The sequence below is a fragment of the Filicampus tigris genome, chromosome 4 (assembly GCF_054856515.1).
Source record: "Filicampus tigris isolate MCC_2025a chromosome 4, RoL_Ftig_1.0, whole genome shotgun sequence".
Classification (NCBI taxonomy): Eukaryota; Metazoa; Chordata; class Actinopteri; order Syngnathiformes; family Syngnathidae; genus Filicampus; species Filicampus tigris.
The window spans coordinates 23,120,540-23,142,261 of NC_141220.1; the positions used below are offsets into that span (position 1 = coordinate 23,120,540).

Genomic DNA, 21,722 nt, shown 5'->3' on the forward strand with positions numbered 1-21,722 from the left:
AATGGCCGCCCCCAGAGATGGCTAAAAATGAGTGCATTTTTTAAATGGGCCTGCTGGGAACATATTCTTGAAAAAAATATCTTTGGGTTGACTTCCGCTTGAATTATAATGACAGTAACAGTGAGAAGAAAAGGCCACGCCTCCATTGGTACATTCCCATTTTTTGCCATTTTATTTTATGTTTTATATTTTGTCATTTTATTTTTTACTGTTTTTATACAGTATGTTGCTGACATTTAGTGGACTTTGGTCAAACAAATTTATATTGTTTGGTCGAACAGTTTGGTGTTTGAATGTACAATGTTTAATTATCTTTTGTTTTACATGTCAGCTTTACAGGAAACTTCAACTGGGAGTGACAAATAAAGAGACTGAAGCATGAACTCTTATTTGAACGGGTCAACAAACAGAAATGTAACAGATGGGCTAATTTACATGACAACCGGAGAATGACCAGCCTTCAAAAAGTGAATTTTCCATAAAATGGTCCTCTTTAAAATTTCTCGCAGTATATTGACTAAGTAGTATCAGTGTTGCTTATCGTCGCTGTCATGTGAAAAACACTTATCTCCATTTTTTTTCTTATTTTTGCGTGAATCATATTTCTGCGTTACAGATATCGCATTAAAGTGAAAATTTAAAAAGTTTCCAAAATTGGAGATAAGTGTTTTTCACAGGACAGCGACGTTATGTTATATAATTGACCCCTACTGGTAGACATAACGAGCTTGCTCACCTGCCAGCTGAGTAGAAGCACCTGTGGCTTAAAGCCAAACTGTGGTAGGGTTTTACTTTCAGAACAGATGTAAATTTCACATCTCTGATTTTAGAACATAACTTCAGTGTCCCAACTCAGAAGTTTTGGGACTGAGGAGCCATCACTTGGCCATTATTTTGCTTTATGCAAAGATCCAAAATACCATCCAGAGTTATGAATGAGCTTCAGCTTCACTGCTCCTTCAATGAAGTGGGGAAAAAAATGGAGCAATTAATATACTGTCATGCCCTCATATGCTGGTAAGGAGAGCCACAGTCGCTGGTGCACTTTCAGTCATTTATTGAGTATTATTGTTAATATTTTTTCCGCTGATTATACAAAAGACACCAGTGATGATTGCGATATTTAGTAGATCATGTGTTGAATTTGAATAAGAGAAATAGCACAAAAAATACCTTTGGAATAGGATTGCGCCATGTTCTAAGTGCAACATGGAATGTATAATTAATTAGAACGCATACAGATATGTTTTAATCCTGCTGGCAATGGGCAGCTGTTTTGCATGGTAACATCATACAACATATCTGTTGGCATTTGATACCTTAGCCTTCGGTGAGGTCTACTAGATATGTGTGTGTGTCATCTTCAACACCGCTTATCCTATACAGGGTTCCGGGGAGGTGCTGGAGTCTATCCCACCTGACTTTGGACGAAAGGTGGACTACACCCTGAACTGGTCGCCCGTCAGTCGCAGGGTACACATAGACACTGTCAGTGAGTGGGAACTGATCCCATGATGCCCGCACACAAGTCAGGCGAGTGTACCACTACACCATCAGCGACTCTATATACTCTATATGTACACACATACAAGCACACACACACATAAATATATATATATATATATATGTATATATATATATATATATGTATATATATATATATATATGTATATATGTGTGTATATATATATATATATATATATGTATATACATATGTATATGTGTATATATATATATATATATGTATATATATATATATATATATATATATATATATATATATATGTATATATATATATATATATATATATATATATATATATATATGTATATATATATATATATATATATATATATATATGTATATATATATATATATATATATATATATATATATATATATATATATATATATATATATATATATATATATAATTGAACGGGGACCCGTCCCAAGGCATATCAGAAACACACTGTTATGGGATTTTCTTTTTTTAAATTTTTTTTTATTACATTTTATTTTTAAAAAAGAAGTAGCACATTAATTCATTATGTGATCTAACAAAGGTAAAGGGCAAATATGAACAATGTTTGCTGACTTGCAATTGGGATGTAGTAAACATGTGTTGTGTATTTTAACAGAAAATTATTTGATTGTGTTGGTTTGAAAACCCAAAACTCTAGCGGGTCCACCAGACCCATCAACACTGGCTGAGTAACAAAAATACGAACACCATACAAGGGTTAAATGCAGATAACATCGAGATGACTGGCTGGCGTTGTTGAAATGTGATTGGTCGAAGAAACAATCCTTCTGCTAAGATAGTTGGAGTTACATCAGCCAGCATTACTGATTCGGAAGACCCTCAGCCTCAGTTGCATTCAATTGTTAGCATATGTTTGTGGGAAGGCACATACACGCTGACCTCATGCTCTGAAGGCCAACACATATAACATGCTGGGCTGAAAAGCAAGTGTGAATAGGACTGATAAAAGGATGCAGCGCTCTAGGGCATGGGAATCTATAGTACTGTGTGGGATTGTATGGCGTCATGAGAGATAAAAGCCACCGCCGCTTTACACATGTACATCATGCCCCATCGTTTCCTTATCTGTATACTTCCAATTATTTGGTGTAAATGTTTTCTTTTCTTCTCTGCCAATGTCAGAGCAAGAGAGCGGTCCTGGAAAAACATTACGTGCAAAATACAGCCAGAACAACATCCTCATTTGCTCTGTACCATTCAGAAGTAGGGAAAAAAACCTGCTGCTAACAATGAAGCAAGCTTTTCTTTTTCGCCATTCGAACCCATGCCCCAAGCCTTTTTTTTTTTTTTTTAGGAGAAATTAGGTCATTTAGTTGGAGCATCTTTTTGAATCTGAATGGATTGCGTAGAGCGAAACACAATAGCAGCATCAGAACGCTACGTAACACTCCTGCTGACATGTTAACTGATGCGTGTAGAAATCAAACTAAGATGACAACACAGGAGAAACAACTTTGGAGTTTACATGTTCTCTTTCTCATTTCAAGACCAGCGTCAACCCCCTGTTTATAGTTTTACCCCGGCCACTCATTGTAAATACATTTAAACTGTTACTGGGATTGAGTTGAATGAGTTCAAATCTCGACAGGGCATTTAAACTACATTTCAACTGTGACTGAAATTGAGTTGAATGAGTTCAAATTTCGACAGGGCCTGTGTGTTTTTCTGGCGCCAAAATGTCACCTGACTATCCTCTGCAAAACCTAACATTTTCCAGTCTGGCCACTCGCATAACCTCACAAAATTGACTAATAACTAATATATACCTAAACATTTGTTACTCTATTTACAGACAACACAATCTAACCATTTATTTGTCCAGCCACGGAATCAATTGTGGGCTTGTTTGTGTGCATATGTGTATGTTTTAAGTACAGCAACGATAATTCCATAAAGTGATATTACTGAAGCAGAATAAATTTGAGCTTTGAAAATCACGGTTAATGCTTCCCTAAGTGCAAATGCTGTTTTGGAGCTCTGCTGCCACACAGAGGATGACTGTGTCACAACAAGACTGTTAAGAGTCATATCAATTAATGAGGACCAAAAGCGCCAAGAAGAACTAAACTAAATAAATATGTAAATGTGTCATGGATCTTTAAAAATAGTAATGTCAGTGTTCATTTGCTTATTTCAACACTTATTTAATGTTTTAAATAATCGTTTAGTTCTTTGAATATGTGATTTCACAATTTTTCACACTATGTATGTATGTATGTATGTATGTTTGTATTTATTTATTTATTTATTTATTGATATATTTATTATGTTGTCCTTTTTATTATTTGTTGTCTCCTGTCCCTCAGTGCTCATGTGCATCAAGATTATTTATTTTTTCCGACATTCTCTCCCATCAAACTCAGTGGGTGGGCAGTGGGTGACAGACAAAATCATTTCGTGATGCATGATTAAACAAATAGTTTTGGAAAAAAAAGTAAACAAAATTGAAATAATTAAATAAATATTGATCTGTTGTTTGAAAGTTGAAACTATAATACGAGAAGATATTTACAGTAACATAATGACTACAATAGTAATGGCAACATGTTTGGCAGCGATGCGTGAAGCTTTGGGCTTCCAGTTTGGAATAATTAACACGCACATGCATACATTCACGCACACACACACATACACGCACCTACACACACACGCGCCCACACACGCACACATTGTGGCTAATGGGTCCCACTCGGAGGCAGTGCAGGCCTAATGAACGACAAAGTGCTGACTATCTGTCCTCAGCTCACACTCAGGATCTTGTGAGGCTCGGTCGCTTCAAAGATTCAAAACATTTCTGTTTGCCTGGAAGTGCAGTATCACGGCTGTGTCTTGGTGACATTAATACACAACTTCCATTGCCTAAAACACTCCCAAAACGCATTTGTTCTTTCTTTTGTGAGGATTACAAAACGCGTCTTTTTGTGGAGTTTCGCAATGCACTTTTACCCTCCCGGCTCACACGGTTGTTTCAATGTCAGGCAAGAATGGGATGAAATGGTTATATATCTCAGTTTGCATAATACACAAGCCACCTGCAATGGAAATTGTATGCAAAGCGAGGGGATGAATTCTGACCGCATCTCAATCCTCCTCCATTCCATTTAGTCATATAGGTCCTAACAATACGACTGTGCCACTTTAGGTCAAACACTATTGCGCTAGCGCACATTAAAATGAACGGCTTCATAATTATGTCATTTTGTTGCGTCTTGTTCTCTTGACATCTGTCTGAACAATTCTATTACACACTTTTCCTGTTCATTCACAAACACACATGAGGTACAGGAAGGTAAAGGTCTTTGTCCATTCATTTATACCAGGGGTCTCAAACTTGTAGCCTGGGCCAAGGATGTCAAATAAATTGACACCATTGTTTATGCTTCCTCTGGCACAGTTTCTTGCAAAACAAATTAGAGGCACGCGAAGGGGCCCTGAGAGAGCTGGTTTCTTCACAGACCATTTTACTCATGCAATACTGTCATGCCATGCCAACAGGTATTTCTGTGAAAACTTCAAAACTCTCACTTTTAGTAATGGGGTTGAATCAGTACTGCTGTTTACCGGTCTGTTTTTTTTTGGTAACAAAATCTGTACTTAAGTATAGAGTGTAGGCACTTTTGCCACCTCTTATTTTCAAATTCAGACTTGTTTATGTTTACCATTTCCTTCACAATGCCTCCTTAGTATCCCTGCCTGTCTGCATGCCTGTCAGTCTGTCTGTCCAAGTGCCACATGCAAACGCGCTAGTGAGCATTTGCAGCTCATGAGCAGGTCGACCATGCAAATCCAGCACCAGCATTTTCACCCAATGTTCCGGCTGATTTGCCTAAACTATCAAGTGATTGTCAAGAGTGCCAAATGCTTGTTCAATAGCAAGTAAAATGCTGCAAGGGTGATCTTGGCAAAACATGCAATTCAGGCTGTGACACATACAACAGAAAAATATTGTTTTAAAAGTGTCTCAGTTACTTACATAATGAGTGTTGAAGAAAGTTTAAAAAATTGAATCTTATGCATCACACAATTTGAAACAAACGTGCAGTTTTGTCATAGTTGGCCCATTTACCTATTGTACAAAGGGCACCTGAGTATGATGCATGACAGTTATACACCTCAGAAAACTATAACCACAATAATGAACAAAATAAGTATAATAATGATAACAATATTGGTAAATGAATACATATGTGACCAGGGCTGGTGACCAGTGTAAGGCGGCCTCTCACCCAGAGTCAGCTGGGATAGGCTTCAGCTCACCAATGAGCCTGATCAGGATCAAGTGTAATAGAAAATGGATGCATGAATTGCAACATCTATGAAAAAAAATAAGTTTGGTTTGTAATATTTGTATTAGCCCATGTTGCAACACAAGGGAAGGGGATGCAATGAGTTCTAAGTATGACTCAGTGCAGCTCTACACTTCTGCAAATTACACAATATTGTTGAATAAATTCATCCGTCACAGTGTGAAATAAATCAAAGCATTTTAATCTTACTGGATTTATAAAGGTTTTGATGCAGTATTAGCTGTAATTTTGCTATTGTGCAGAGTGTCCCTAATGAAGTGGCAACTGAGGCACAATAAGAAAATGTGTCAGTAAAAATAAAGAAAAACTTCATATTCAGCAGTGTTTTTACACCGAATACATGTTAATGTCAAATCACAGCAATTTAAACAAAGCTCAACTTTAAAAAAAACTACCGCGCATGCGCTTTCGACATTGACTTGTCATTTGAACCTGTCGACGCATGCGCATAACAAATTGACGTCGCAAGCAAACACGGAAGCGAACTATTTCATCAGAGTACGAGGTGGACTTCGACTGTACATTTCTATTAAGAATAAAACATTTCGTCTTAACTCGTCTTGTCAATTTGACAACAACAACAGCAACAATAACAATAGGCGTGTATATTGACTTCAAAATTGATAGTTGGACGAGAAGGGCGTGCTTCAATCTCAACTGTAAACCCACCCCTCTGTCCCATCCTCCCCTCCCTCCTCCCCATTACTGGATGCTAGGTCGGTGGTAGCCGTTGCATGTAGTGTAGCACCAGTCAAAAGTTGTGTTTCATCCATTTTTCACAAAAACAAAAAAAATTACTTGGGGAGATCAGACTGCGGCAAAGGCGAAAAAGATGGGATGTACTCTGAGCACGGACGACAAGGCGGCGCAGGAGCGGAGCAAGATGATCGACAGGAACCTCCGGGACGACGGAGAGAAAGCTGCCCGGGAGGTGAAACTGTTGCTGCTCGGTGAGAGAAAGATGGATGGGGCGGCCGGTCGGGGGTTGAGGCGAGCGGGGAGCTTCCCCAAGACAACACCCAAGCCTTGCGTAATTCACACACCCCCAACTAACTGCTGTCGTCTGCATTTATCTCATCAAACACGCAACGTAAAAAGATGCATTCGATGTCATTTTAAGTTTGATGAAACAACAAGTGGGAATAATTTGTCGTTTAACGTTGAATGGGGCGGGGGTTCGTCAAAATTGCTGAAAAGTTCGACTGTTGCCAACCCCACCCCTAGTTTACCCAATTGCGATAGTTATCACGTGATTAAAATGTATTTGCCATTGAGGATTAACGCCACTTTAGCCAGCCGCTGCCGCCCAACACTGGCATTAAATCGCTAAGCTAATTTAGCAATTAGCTTCTTAACGCTAGCCGACTCAGCGTCGCTAGCCCGGATTAGTTAGCGAACTGAGATTTCAAAAAACACAAAAACAAACAAAACCTCTTCTATTTTAACTTGACAGGTGTAAAACAGCGGCGGCACAGTTTGCTGAATTCTAATCATCTGACGTAATCATCCTGTTTGCCGACCGACTCGCGAAATAAACCGTATCACACTTGTGGTAGGCGGCCTTTTGCTCAATTCGAGGAACTCTTGGCTGTGAATTTCCGCTGGTTACCAATATTTGCTCGTTCTGTGCCTGCAGCTGTAGACAGTCGATTGAAATGCATTGTGAGAGTCTATTTGCGTCTGTTGTCGATGGAAAAATCTGGACAAAATATGTACAGGTTTAGGATGCACTTTTAAATCGATGATTTAGAGATTGAGCAGCACGGTGAACTAGTGGTTATCGCGTCTTCCACACAGTTATTAGAATCTTGGCATGTTCTCTCTGTGCTTTTGTGCGGTTCTCAAGTTAACTCCCAACTTGCTACCACATTGCAAAAACATGGCTTCTTAGTTACATTGCTTTAAAACGTCCAAATGTGCGAATGCGAGTATGAATGTTTGTTTTCTTATGTACCCCGCCTCCTGCCCAACGTCAACTGGGATTAGGCTACACATCACCCACAACCCCATTGAAGACACCCGCTAAAGAAGACGGGCAGATGGATAGATAATAGATTTAAAGATGGTCAATGTACATCCATGGTTTATATATTGAATACGCACACACACCCCCCCCCCCCACACACCATACATCCCGATGCCAAATGTATTTCCAGTATTTGTAGTCAAAGAACAGTCATGATGATGAAGTCACCTTTGTGACTCCTAAATTTTGTGTTTGAACGGGAAACTTTGACAAAATTGATGGCAAACTCACTGGCACCTGATGGATTAAAGCTGCCCATGCTAAGGTCATCCAGTAAAGAGTAGTATCAACATTCTGCCCATATCTGTAGTAATGCAAAATTGTCTACCTTTTATGCCACTATAAAATTCAATGATGTTTTTTTTATTGTCAATAGTGGTGTCACGATCACGTTTTTTGCATTCGTATCAAGTTGCTCAGTTTTGAGTATTAGTCGATACATAGTCTGATCCGATGAAGTTAATGCATTAAAGTGGAAGTCACCCCAAAAATGTTCTTTACAATATTATGTTCTATGTAGCCCCACTAAACGAAACACGGCATTCTGATTAATACTACGTTTGTGAAATATGAGTTGCATGGAATTCACCCGTTTGTCCATCTCAGCGGGCAGCCAGAAAATGACGTCACAGTTGCTCAGGTAACAATCAATCTCATGGCTCAGCTTCAGAAAACAGATGAGCCGTGATTGGTCGTTACCTGACCCCTAAAATATAAACAATAAACGTCTCAAGTATTGCGCAGTGCCACCGCTGTAATCCACAACCACTATAATAAACTAGTGTGGCATTTCGAACTGATTGTTATCTTTGTAAAATAATTACTTTTTTTAAACATTTGTTTTGGTACACCTCTCATTAGATTGTGCAGGTGACCATAATACAGTGTCCCACATTAAACTGGCTTTGTTTGACCCACAATGTTTTGTTGCGCAAAGCTGGCGGCCAACGCCTGCTGTCTCGGTCAGAAAGAGATGTATAACATGTTGCTTAGCAACCTGTGTGCATTCTGACTGACAGCGATGTGAATGGCGCCAATTATGGACGTCGAAGAAAGAGCCAGCGCACGTCTGCAACTGCCTACTTGCTTGAGGATTGGGGCTCATGAACAGGACGTATTCTTCAACTGAGCACGTTGGTTTTTCTGTAGTCCAAAGCGCTGCTCAATTACCCACACTCGTATGCGTGTGTGGGCTAAGCGACAGCTAATATGATCTTCTTTTGCCTGGTTGTGATACAACAATGAGGCGTGTGGATGTATTGCACAGCGATGCAACTGGTGACTGGGTTTGCATTTACACTGATATTCAAGTACCCAATTCTGATTCCAAGCCTGTAGAGTGAAACCATGGTTATCACTGTGGATGCATTCCAGGCCCACCATTTTGTAAATGTCCCGTGGCCGTCTTGTGGCCAGCGGCCACCCTATTTTTTCCATATCTAATATGTATCACGTTTTTATGCACATTTGGAAGAAGTCTAACTCCGATCTGACGATAACTAGTCCCATGCATTTAGTTGTCTTTACATTGCCGTGACGCATATCTCCTTTTATGGCACTTGGCAGCAAAAAACAACTGAATTGTCACTTGAACCATGCAGTGTTAATCCAGCCTTGAAGCATCTCTTGCGTTGTGTGTCTGAGCAATCCAGACACAAAAAAGTGCATGTCCAACAAGCACTTGACAAGTGTTTTGAGTGGGAGGATTGCCTCAAATGCAAATCATAAAAACAACCAAAGAGCTGTTTATTTTATGCTGAGATGAGCTCTCATGGAACACGAAGGGAATGATCATAACCCGCTTCTGCCTCACAGCACATTACCTCTAAAGTTAGAAATCATTTCCACTAGGGTGCTGGTCGTTCCAACAATTTCACCTTGTACTAAAGTCCAGGTGACAACAATAATGCAAATTAGTCTGTGGCTTTACCAGCTTTTCATTATTTCAGGAAACAGATGTGTAAATTGGGTTGCATGTCTTGAACGCCAAACAGGGGCGTTACCAGAGGGGGGGCAGGGTGAGCATTGCCCACCCACGGACACACTCTGCCCACCCAAAGAAAACTGGATGTAGTTCTGATGAATGGGAAATCAAATCAACTTTTATTTGTTTAGCCCCAATCACAACAACAGCAATCAAAGAGAAAACAAAACACGTTTTAAGGTGCAGTAGCCCTACGCTGGATTTCGACTTACTTGAGCATAGTAGCACTTTTTTGCCCCCCGAGGTAAGACTAATGCCCACCCACACCCGGCATCCTGGTACCACCACTGACGCCAGACTTGCTATTCTAGACAAGAGGTGCCTAAATTCGGTCTTCGAGGGCCGCAGTCCTGCATATTTTAGATGTTTCCCTCCTCCAACGCACCTGATTCAAATGATCAGGATCCTTATCAGGCTTCTGCAGCGCTTGCTGATGAGTTGTTCTGACCATTAGAAATAGGAGGAGGGAAACATCTAAAACATGCAGGATAGTGGCCCCCGAGGACCGGATTTGGACACCCCTGTTCTAAACCAATAAATGATTACCTCATCAATTAAATGAGGACTAACATCATTTTGTCTGTTTTCAGCTTCACTCATGAAATAGGACGATGTAACATTTGGCTACATACAAGCAAATTTATGCCCTTCATATGTGACCGCTGACAACTTTGCAAGGCACTGCCGTTTACAAATCATTGGACAGGACGATGTTTTTTTTTTTTTACTGTCACCTCTAATATTGCATGCACACAGTGAGGTTTTTTTTTTTCTCTACTTTTTACCTTTTAAGGTAAATAAGATCAAACGTGTTAAGATACTCACCTCAAGTTCGCAGTTATATTCCGAATACAATTAATCGTTGAGCGCTAGTTCAGGGTGTAGTCTGCCTTTCACCTACCGTCTGGGCTAGGCTCCAGTTTCATGCATCCCCGACAGAATTAGTGGTATGAAAAAAATAGAAAGATGGATTGGATTTGAAAAAGCAGGTTAGAAAATCTGAAACGCACAACATGCACAGCAATCACGTCAAGAGTGTTCTTTTGCAGCAGTACGTGCTTTGTGCACCCCATTAAAGTCTAAACACGGTATTCGATCACTTTAGTGTTTGTGGAATATACAGTAAATTAAAGTGGAAGTCATCCATCCATCCATTATCCATAACGCTTATCCTCACAAAGGTCGCGGGCGTGCTGGAGCCCATCCCAGCTGTTTTCGGGGAGTAGGCGGGGGACACCCTGAATTGGTTGCCAGCCAATCGCAGGGCACACAGAGACAAACATCCGCACTCACAATCACACCTAGAGGCAATTTAGAGTGTCCAATCAACTTACTATGCATGTTTTGGGAATGTGGGAGGAAACCGGAGTACCCGGAGAAAACCCACAAAGGCACGGGGAGAACATGCAAACTCCACGCAGGGAGGCCGGAGCCGGGATCATACCCACGATCTCTGAACTGTGAGGCGGACGTGCTAACCAGTCGACCACCGTGCCGCCAAGCGGAAGTCAACCCAAACATATTTTTTTCAACTATATGTTCTATGCAAGCCCACTAGTTGAAACACGGCATTCTGATTAATTTTGCGTTTGTGGAATATAACTTAAGCAGCAAAATGCACTCGTTTTTAGCCATCTCTGGGGGCAGCCATTTTGTCTTCTGTCGACTGAAAATGACATCACAACTGCTCACAACGACCAATCACGCCTGACTTGTTCTCTGAATCTGAGCCGCGATTGGTCGTTGTGAGCAGTTGTGATGTCATTTTCAGTCGACAGAAGACAAAATGGCCGCCCCCGGAGATGGCTAAAAACGAGTGGATTAACACTTATTTCACAAAAGCAATATTTATCAGAATGCCCTGTTTCAACTAGTGTGCTTGCATAGAACATATCCTTGAAAAAAAATATGTTTGGGTTGACTGCGGCTGCGTTTTTTTTGCCCTGTGCTGCCACCTTGCAATTGTCAGGGCTTGCCTCGTTTCTGGGTTTAGTCACGTGATGTCGGCAAGCTGACCCCCGTGGGCACTTTAACATCAATTTCAGTTGACAGCAGTGTCAGTACAGGACAAAATGGCAGCCGTTTGAGATGGATATTCCACAAGCGCGATATTAATCAGAATACCGCGATGTGTCAGAGCTTGGTGTGCGTCTGCTCATTGCGTCTGACGGCAAATTGGCGAACACGTCTCCTCGCTAGGGAGCGTGGAGTCCCAGTAGAGGGAAGGTAATTAAAATGTTGTTTCCTCAGCTATAAACACGTGAATCTTATTGCAAGCCGCAGAGGCCAGCGCTTGTTGTGCCTCACCGTATGGAAGATTTTTGAAATCAGAAAATCCTGAGTCTCCTCCCCCAAACCAGATGGCTGCCATAGTACCACGACTGACCTGTGAGGCGGCATGGTACCACAGGGAATCCAAACTCTCAGAAAATGCAAAGTACGAGGAGTAGCAGTAGCAGTTACTAGGCTTACTGTTAGCTTGTCTGGTAACTCCATGGCGGTTTTAAGATAGCCTTGTCATTTCTGCTGCAGCGAATGACTTGTGACGTTATACAAATACTCCACACAACCGGTTGCTCCTCTATTCGAACTTGAGGTCGCTTCCTGATTGGCTGTCGTTTCGCTTCACTATACACTCACGGAGTGTGTGGCTCGGCTGAACTCGGTGCGTTAACCCACACATAAATAAGGCCGTCTTATATATTGAGCGGTTTAATATTTAGTTGTGAACCGCAACTGCTTTCCAAACAGATTCGGTGGGGGGGAGGGGGGTTAAACACACCCCACACCACAAGATAATAAATTACAATACAATACAATTTTATTTATATAGCGCATTTCATAGCAGCTTGAGCTATAACAAAGCACTTTACAAACAATACAATAAAAAAAAAAACAATAAAAAGCTGTGATACACGTATTAATAAATATAGATATAAATAATATGAAATATAAATAAAGCCAATAAATTAACATAAAACACTATATGCACTTGACACCGGAAAAGAGCCGAAAATTTCAGGTCTGATCAAAAGCCAGAGAAAAGAAATGTTTGCTCTTTCAGACAATCTGACCTTGGCTGACTTTGATCTGAAGAGGTAAAAAAATGCCCAAACTCTGATTATTACCTGATTATCAGCGTACTGTATGTTTGTCACTTTACTGGCACGTCCAGCCTGCAAAAAAATTGTAACCCCGGGGATGCTTGAGCCGTGCGTAATCTCATTGGAACCAGGATCTAGTTGATTAATCCAATTGTGCCGAGACGCGGCTCAAGTGCGGATTGAATCACATATTTAACAAGATTCTGTTAGTTTGTCGACCGACAAACTGCAGATTGTAACTCTTGACAAGCTGCATTTTCACATTGGTTTCTCTGATGCGTCTCTCATCGAGCTGGACCGATAATGAAAGTGATAAGTCCGCCTTGGTTCATATTTTAGAGGCCAGACATTACCTCTAAAGTAGGAATGGGCAAGTACTGTTACTAGGTATTAGTACTAAAAGGAGACGCATTTAGTGTGGCCACGCTGAGGCTTCCATGCCACGCTGAGTTTTTGGTTTCAAATAGGTTGACGCAAGGCAATAAACAAACCGCAAATTTTTAGAAAAATGCCCAACTCTGGCAAACGGTGAACAATAAGAATGACATAGATAGATTGTGCGATGTAGCGGTAACCCGATACTTTACGATATCAGCAGGACTGATACATGCTTTTATTTGTTTTTTAGTATGAACTGTTAGATCAAGTGATACTATTCAAACAAAGAATAGTCAGCAGCCGTTGCTATGAGAAAATATGACCCATTAATTCAACGCTGCGAGATAGAAGAGCAGGAGTGGAGTCTGTTATGGCCTACTTGTATATGAGTGCTAATAACGGAAATTTGGGATTTAGACCAATACAATGCAATACTGTTTTTTTTCTCTTTTTTTTTTTTTTTTAAACTGATATTGGACCGATATCAATAGCTTACCTTGCTTATTCCACAAAGAAACCATTGTTGAGTGGCAGACTATAGCGCTCTTATATTGCCATGCTTTTTTTCGTGACCTCTTGGATCTGCTTTTATGCGTTTTTCACTCCTCTGAATTTTCTGAGTCAACAGCTTGTTGCTAGGTCCAACCTATTTTTAGCCACAAAATAGTCAAATGAAAATTCCAAATTCACACATACTGCAAATGGGCATCATCAGAAATTAATTTGGCACCAGTAAGAGATCATGTATTTTTAGGTCATTTTTTAGAATTTTTAGATCTTCTTTCTCTGAAATTTGTTTTGAACAAAGACTAAAACTCCTGGAAAATTGTCAGTTTTATCTTGCACTTTTGTTAATGGGTTAGGCCATGAATCCCGAATTCATAGTTAGTTGTTTGAGTTTTACTTAAATCTTAAATTCTCTGTTCTGCCTTTTGCCAGAAATAAATGAAAGGTCTTTAGAAATCATCTGTTTTTGGTTCAATAGAAATTCTATCAATAGTAGTAGTGGTTTCGGTTACTTACTTGCGCATTTGAGTTGAGTGCTCATACTTGTATCTGTTCTGAAAAAGACTGGTATTACACATCCCTACCGTTAAGTACTATCTGGCTATTACCAGAACAGCGGAATATTTGACCAAACATCCTGATTTCCATCGGATTGATCTGATTTCTTGGCACGTAAAGTGTCAACTCGTCATGCACTTGTCACACAACGTCACTATGAACTAATTTCCATGTTTATCTCATTTTCAGGTGCCGGTGAGTCTGGGAAGAGTACAATCGTTAAACAGATGAAGTAAGTAAAGATGCCCCCGTATCCCTGAAACTCTGCAAATGTTGTTTTGAAAAATAATATTGCTCACTTACGTTGTGATGGTTAACGTTACATTGTAAATCAGATGGATGATTACTTCCAATCGGCAACAAATATAACGTGCTGTACAGGGAACCCCAGTCCCCCGCAATCTGTGATGCCGGTAACACGTTGCGCTTTAATGCTCATCATGTGTACCAGGATCATCCATGAAGCAGGCTACTCGGAGGAAGAGTGTAAGCAGTATAAGGCGGTTGTCTACAGCAACACCATACAGTCCATCATTGCCATCATCAGAGCCATGGGACGCCTCAAGATCGACTTTGCTGACTCGGCCAGAGCGGTGAGTGCTCGCCGAGGTTGCAGTATACTGCCATGAAATATTCGCAGTGATCTCCGTTCTCCACGGCGGATATATTCCGGCCTACCCGCAATAGGTAAAAATCTGAAAGAAGAACCAGCGTTTTGACCGCTGAAAACGCCCTGTTCTCAGGTCGCAGCGATGTGATGGAGGAAAATTGAATTCTAAGTTTGGATAACCAGCTCTGACGGGGCTCGCTGTACTGACGCTCCTCTCTCAGGAAGACTTACGAGCCACAACCCAAAAAAATGCTGGCTTTTGTGCTTTTTTGCTGATAAGAATCCGGAGGACGCGATGTCCATCATTTCCGAAAACTATTTGAAATAAGGACTCGTCAGACCACAGTACGCTTTTGCACTTTGTATCAGTCCATCTCCGATGGGCCAGAGAAGCGTTTCTAGGTATTGTTGATGTTCCACTTCTGCTTTTCTTTTGGTGGAGCTCCTTTGTATGCCTAATCATGACACTCACCTGTTTGCAATTAACCTGTTCACCTGTGGAACCTTCCAAACGGTTGTTTTTTGAGCATTCCCCAACTTTCTCTGTCTTTTGTTGCCTAGTCCCAGTTTTTTGGGGAATATGTTGCAGTAGGGATGTAGCGATTCACTCAAGCCCCGATTTGATTAGATTTTCGATTTTCAGTTTCCGATTTTCGATTCGATTTTTAAAAAAGTGCTACCATGCTTGCCTCTGTGCACTAGTGTGGTTCTGCAGCTATCCACAAACGTAATACGCAGTGATGTTTGGCGCAAAAGCATAATTTGATCTCCACATTCAAAATGTGCTATGCATCTGGAATGAAAAAACGTTTCAAGACATTTTCTAGAAGAATATAATCAACTCGATTTTTCGATCGATTAATCGGGGCGACTCGATTTTACGTAGATTTCCATTAATTGTTACATCCATATGTTGCAAAAAAAAAAAACGTAACGGTCATCAGTTTCAACATAGTGTGTTCACTTGAATACAGGTCAAAAAGGATGTGCAAATCATTGTATTGTGTTTTTATTTACATTGTACACAGTCAAGTCCCAACTTCATTGGGATGGAGTTTGTACATCAAAAATGTGTTCATCATTAATATGCAAAATAATTGCCAACTGCAGCCATTTGGGACCTACAGTATGGCTTGGGATGTTCCTCTGTATTTAACCCCAGTGTATCAAATTGAAATAGCGATATGCAAATTAGTTTTATCACTATTTTGACTCTTCACGTACTTGGTTTGTTTCTGTATAAATGACTCATGGCTCAACCTAGTCACAGCCGGCCAGATTTTCCGCTCTTTATACTTTTAGTATTTATATGAAGCGCAACTCTGTCACATTGGCTTTGCTTTCGTCTGCTTTATAGCGAGTTAAACGAGAGGTTTGTCCTCACAGGATGACGCGCGGCAGCTGTTCGTGTTGGCCGGCTCGGCTGAGGAGGGCTTCATGACGGGTGAGCTGGCCGGGGTCATCCAGCGGCTGTGGAAGGACGGAGGAGTGCAAGCATGCTTCAGCCGCTCCCGAGAGTACCAACTTAACGACTCCGCAGCATAGTGAGTGGTCATTCCGCAATGCTCCGGTGGCTGCGGCCAGTTTGAACACATTAACCATTCCCTTTTTCTTTTCCAAAACAGCTATCTGAATGACCTGGACAGGATATCGCATGGCGCTTATGTGCCCACCCAGCAAGACGTGCTGAGAACCCGAGTGAAGACCACCGGCATCGTGGAGACACACTTCACCTTCAAGGATCTGCATTTCAAGTCAGTTTGTCAACCCAAACTTTTCCTTTACACTAATATGTTCTATGGCCTCCACTAGTCTAAACACGGCCTTTTGATTAATATTGCGTTTGTGGAATATGAGTTAAGCAGCAAAATCCACCCGTTTTTAGCCATCTCATGGGGCGGCCATTTTGCCACTTCCTGTCGACTGAAAATGACATCACAGTTTCTCAGGGCTCAGGTAGCAACCAATCATGGCTCATCTGTTTTCTGAAGCTGAGTCATGATTGGTCGTTACCTGAGCTCTGAGCAACGGTGATGTCATTCTCGGTTCACAGTAAGCGACAAAATGGCCGCCCCCTGAGATGGACAAAAATGATGGATTTTACTTCTTAATTCATATTCCACATACGCAATATTAATCTAAATCCCGTGTTTACACTAGTGGGATAGCATTGAATACATAATTGTGAAGAAAATTTTGGGGTTGACTGAACTTTAAATTTCTTCCCTTCTTGCGTCACTTAATTTGACTGAATACATCAGAGACACATGTTGTGTATTTTTTTCACCGTTTAAAATTACTTCAAGATGTATTCATAAAACACAGTGGAACCTCTGTTTTTGTGATTAATCTATTCCAAAAAGTCTGACTAAAACCAAATTATATGAAAACTGAAGCAGTATTTCCCATAGCATAAAATGTGATTCATAGAGAATAACTGTGGTTGAAAATTCAGAAAATAATATGAAATTAACACAATTGATGGATTAGTACTTAAGTAGTACTTAAACACTTAAGTACTTAAAGAAGTACTTAAACACTCTTGATGGAGTATTAACCTATTCATTGCCATTGACCAATTTACTTGTCTTTTCACAGTCCAGCCATTGAATCCCAGAAACGTATTTATAAATTTTTCAAACGTTAGGGTAAAACAGGGTCTGAAAATGTCTGGCAGTGCATGAGTTAAAGATGGAAAAGATGGGAGAGGAACAGGAATCCACCATTTTCGTCCATTTCTCGTACTTTGCCACAAAGGTCTCTCTTGAGTCCGGTGGTGTTTGTCTTTTCTTTATCATAGTGCTTATTTAACAGTCACAGTCAATTTACACCCACCAAAAAAATCTTTGAATTGCTTCCAATGAACGCAGGTGGGGTGGTGCTCAAATTCAGGCATTGGGATGCTTTTTTGGGCTTGACTTGAGTAAATTCGACACGGCCCGGAATTTCAGCGAATATAAAGCCGTCCAATATGTTATGTACGTTACGTTATGAGCTAAACTGAATTTACAAACTTTGTCGCGGAACAAATTCAACTTCTAAGTTAAAGTGGCACTATATTTTGAAAAATAATACTATGTAATTGTTTTTACAGGATGTTCGACGTTGGCGGCCAGAGGTCAGAGAGGAAGAAGTGGATCCACTGCTTCGAGGGAGTCACCGCCATCATCTTCTGTGTGGCTCTCAGCGATTATGACCTCGTGCTGGCCGAGGACGAGGAGATGGTGAGAACGTGGGGCCGGGCGATGTATTGCCCAAAATTCATATCTGTGTATAAATTGCACCTCGTAACCGATTGGCTGTGGCTGACGAGGGACGGACGTGGCCCACGTGGGTCGGCCTGAAATACTGACGGGAATTTAGTGACGGGCTGACGATGCCCACCTCTGTAAATAACGATAAAACATAACAAACCGTTAAAAGTTAGCACTGCCCGGTGCAAAACATTGCAGACAAAAAAAAGTAATACTGTTGATGTTTTAAATGAAAACAGTAAAACTGACTTTTAGTTTAGTTTTCTATAATTTATTCAAATATCTGTGTTACTGAATTACCGAATTACCGATTCTGTTAATTCTGTCAATTAGATTAATCAGATCTGAAACATCAAAAATAACGCTCAGCACTGAAAACAACAAATAACATTGCTGAGAGAATGTATTTTTTGTCATCTCTGACATGCTTTTTTTGTACTTCCTGTATCCACTATTTCTGCTGAAATGAACTTTTCTCCAATGTGGGACTACTCAAGGTTCTTATTTTATAGATAAGAAGCTTAATATCCCTGACATTTGTGAAAATTGTACATCTGTTCTTTTTTTCCCCCGATTTGACGCATCTCTGCTTTTTCACAGAACCGAATGCACGAGAGCATGAAGCTGTTCGACTCCATCTGCAACAACAAGTGGTTCACGGACACCTCCATCATTCTCTTCCTCAACAAGAAGGACCTGTTTGAGGAGAAGATCAAAAAGAGCCCCCTCACAATCTGCTACCCAGAATATGCAGGTGAAGATATTAAATGCGACACCTGCGACCATCAATCCTATCCTGTATGACTTGTGCGTTGATTGGTGCTAAAAAAAAAAAAAAAAAAGGAAAATTACTACTTGCATCATTTCTCTGATAATGGACAAGATAGGAACTAATGAATATGGATTGTGAAGAAATGTTCTTGCAACCAAATGCAGGAAGTCAATCCAGTTGTTAACAAGACTGTCTTTTAAAATGAGCACCACACAATGTTCACGACATTTTCAAAACCTGAACGATTCCGGGAGAACCAAAGTGCTAGTCCCGGTTCCACTCGGTTCCCGGTGCCCAACCCGATATATAATTCCCTTTTTTGCTGTAGATTTTCACCCAGTAGCAGTCCATAATAAACCCAAATCAAATGTCACCGCCCGCAGGCTCCAACACCTACGAGGAAGCGGCGGCCTACATCCAGTGTCAGTTTGAGGATCTGAATAAGAGGAAGGACACCAAGGAGATCTACACCCACTTCACCTGCGCCACCGACACCAAGAATGTGCAGTTTGTGTTCGACGCTGTTACTGACGTCATCATCAAAAACAACCTGAAGGACTGTGGCCTTTTCTGAAGGTGACCGTGTGATTCATGTTCTGTCTTCCAAAGGAGTATAAAGGCCTCACTGAAAATAGCAATGTGACAAGATTTCCCCCCAAAAAGATTGAAGTTTGTCAGAATGCTGAGTCTGGTTAGAATGGCTACTTCAACCTTAAGTACAACACATCAAGACTTTTGAAAATCGGATGATGGGTTCTGGAGAAATGGAGGGTTTTGTTTTGTTTTGTTTTGTTGGCAAAATTGCTTTTTTGGGAATGTTTTTTGTGTAATATCGCCTATAGAAGATCTAATCAACAAACACCTTTCGATTAGATTAATAGGGGCTCATCTTAATTATTTTTCAGACGTTCTCCTTGACGCTTTTGTTTTGTTCTGTACTCTGATCCACCAATTGCTCGTACAGGACAAAAAAAGGGGGGGGGGTGAATTTATGTGTGATTTTAGAGGCACTTATCTCAGATATATTCGTTTTTTTCTCAAATATGACTTTGTTTGAGAAATATGACAAATTTAATCTCAAATGAAAAATTCTCCCCAAAAATATAACTTTCATCTCAAATATCTCATTTTAATTATTACAACATTCCCTAATATCATACCGTACGACTTGTATTCTTGCTATTACAATTTTAAGCTTAAAAATTATACAGCTTGTTTTTTTTTTCTCCAAAGTATACGCCTTCGTGTAAGATTACGGTAACTCTATTCTTTTTCAGTGTGTCCCCAATACTGATTGGTTCTGTATAACTAACCGCATTGTCATGTTGTTATTTGTTTGCAGGCAGCCCGGCGGTCCTCCTGCCGCGTGACTTTATTCAACGAGCGTCTGGCCTGCACAGACCCCCGCTGACAAATGTCACTTTTTGCGTTTAATTAACTTATGTTCATCTCTCAAAGGTTTTAACGGCGGTGTGTAGATGAAAAACATTTTGTGTAAAATATTTGTACAACTGTCTATGGCTGGGGTTTTTTCAACCTTTTTAAAAATGTGCTCCTTTGACCTATCATTGTTTTTTTATTTTATATATATATATATATATATATATATATATATATATATAAATATATATGAAAAGGAGGATACTTGGTTCTTCTCTTCCCCCCCCCCCCATCTACGAATGAACATGTTAATGTTTAATTTCAGCATGCCTTAGATAACTTCGGTTGACTTAGATGTTAGCTTCATGTACTAGATGTTGTTACCATCTAACCCGCAGTCCATTTTATTTTATTTCATTTCATTTTGGGACCTTTTTTTTTTTTTTTGCCTATGATCCTCCTTGGACAAACCAAGTACGACCAACTCGCTCCACTGGCCAAATTCCTCTCTGACATACTGTGAGAGCCATTTTAACCTTTTCAGCCGGTTTGCATGTGTGCTCGAGACCAAAAGCCTGTGAATGTGTGTGTGTGTGACAGACAGAGAGAGAGAGAGAGAGAGAGAGAATGTACAATATCAAAACAAAGGGACTTTATTCCTCTACGTGTCATCCTCCTGTTTCAAAGTTGTATTTTTCTAAGCGACCAACGATGAGCAACATTCCCGATTGAAGGAAAACGCTTTGAAAGGAAGGATGTCTTTGTAGCACATAACAAGCAGATACGCACGTAGACGGTGTGCGGGGTACACGGCCGAGATGTCTGTGATGGTTTCACGTTACATATCCCCCCCATCTTCCCCCCAAATCACACACACCCAGCCTTCCATTTTCCATCAGATGGGGACACATCTGGGGACTAATATCCATGATTTTTTTGCTAATAAAAGAGCTGCTGTGGTGAAACATGGCAAATTATGCAACAAACTCGTCACAATGATTTTTGTGGGTAACAAAGCATTGAGCTGTTGAGCAATATTTACAAGGGACAACTGGAAAGAAATAGGGCAAGGACCATGTTAAAGATTACTCCAAGTTTGAGATACTTTATTTTTACCATGACCACATTTGCAACCCAGTGCTCATATGTCAAATGATATTTTCTCACTGAAATGTTTCAAAGTAAATGCCATTAATCTGTTCAAGCCTTCAGCCCCATTCCCCCCCAAATTGCAATGTTTCAATAAAAATGAAAAAAAAACACTCTGTAATATTATAGCTCAGCTCCTCAGTGTG

The 21,722-nt window shown here is 40.4% G+C and overlaps 1 protein-coding gene across 1 annotated transcript; it reads left to right on the top strand.

The window, feature by feature from the left end:
- Positions 1-6,317: 6,317 nt before the first annotated feature.
- LOC147148985 (guanine nucleotide-binding protein G(i) subunit alpha-1) lies at positions 6,318-21,413 on the top strand. Its single transcript, XM_086027491.1, has 9 exons — positions 6,318-6,804; positions 14,601-14,643; positions 14,863-15,004; positions 16,408-16,565; positions 16,647-16,775; positions 18,116-18,245; positions 18,876-19,029; positions 19,431-19,623; positions 20,390-21,413. Exons 1-8 carry the CDS (start codon positions 6,687-6,689, stop codon positions 19,619-19,621), a joined length of 1,065 nt encoding a protein of 354 aa, XP_085883617.1. The 5' UTR covers positions 6,318-6,686; the 3' UTR covers positions 19,622-19,623; positions 20,390-21,413.
- The last annotated feature ends 309 nt before the right edge of the window (positions 21,414-21,722 follow it).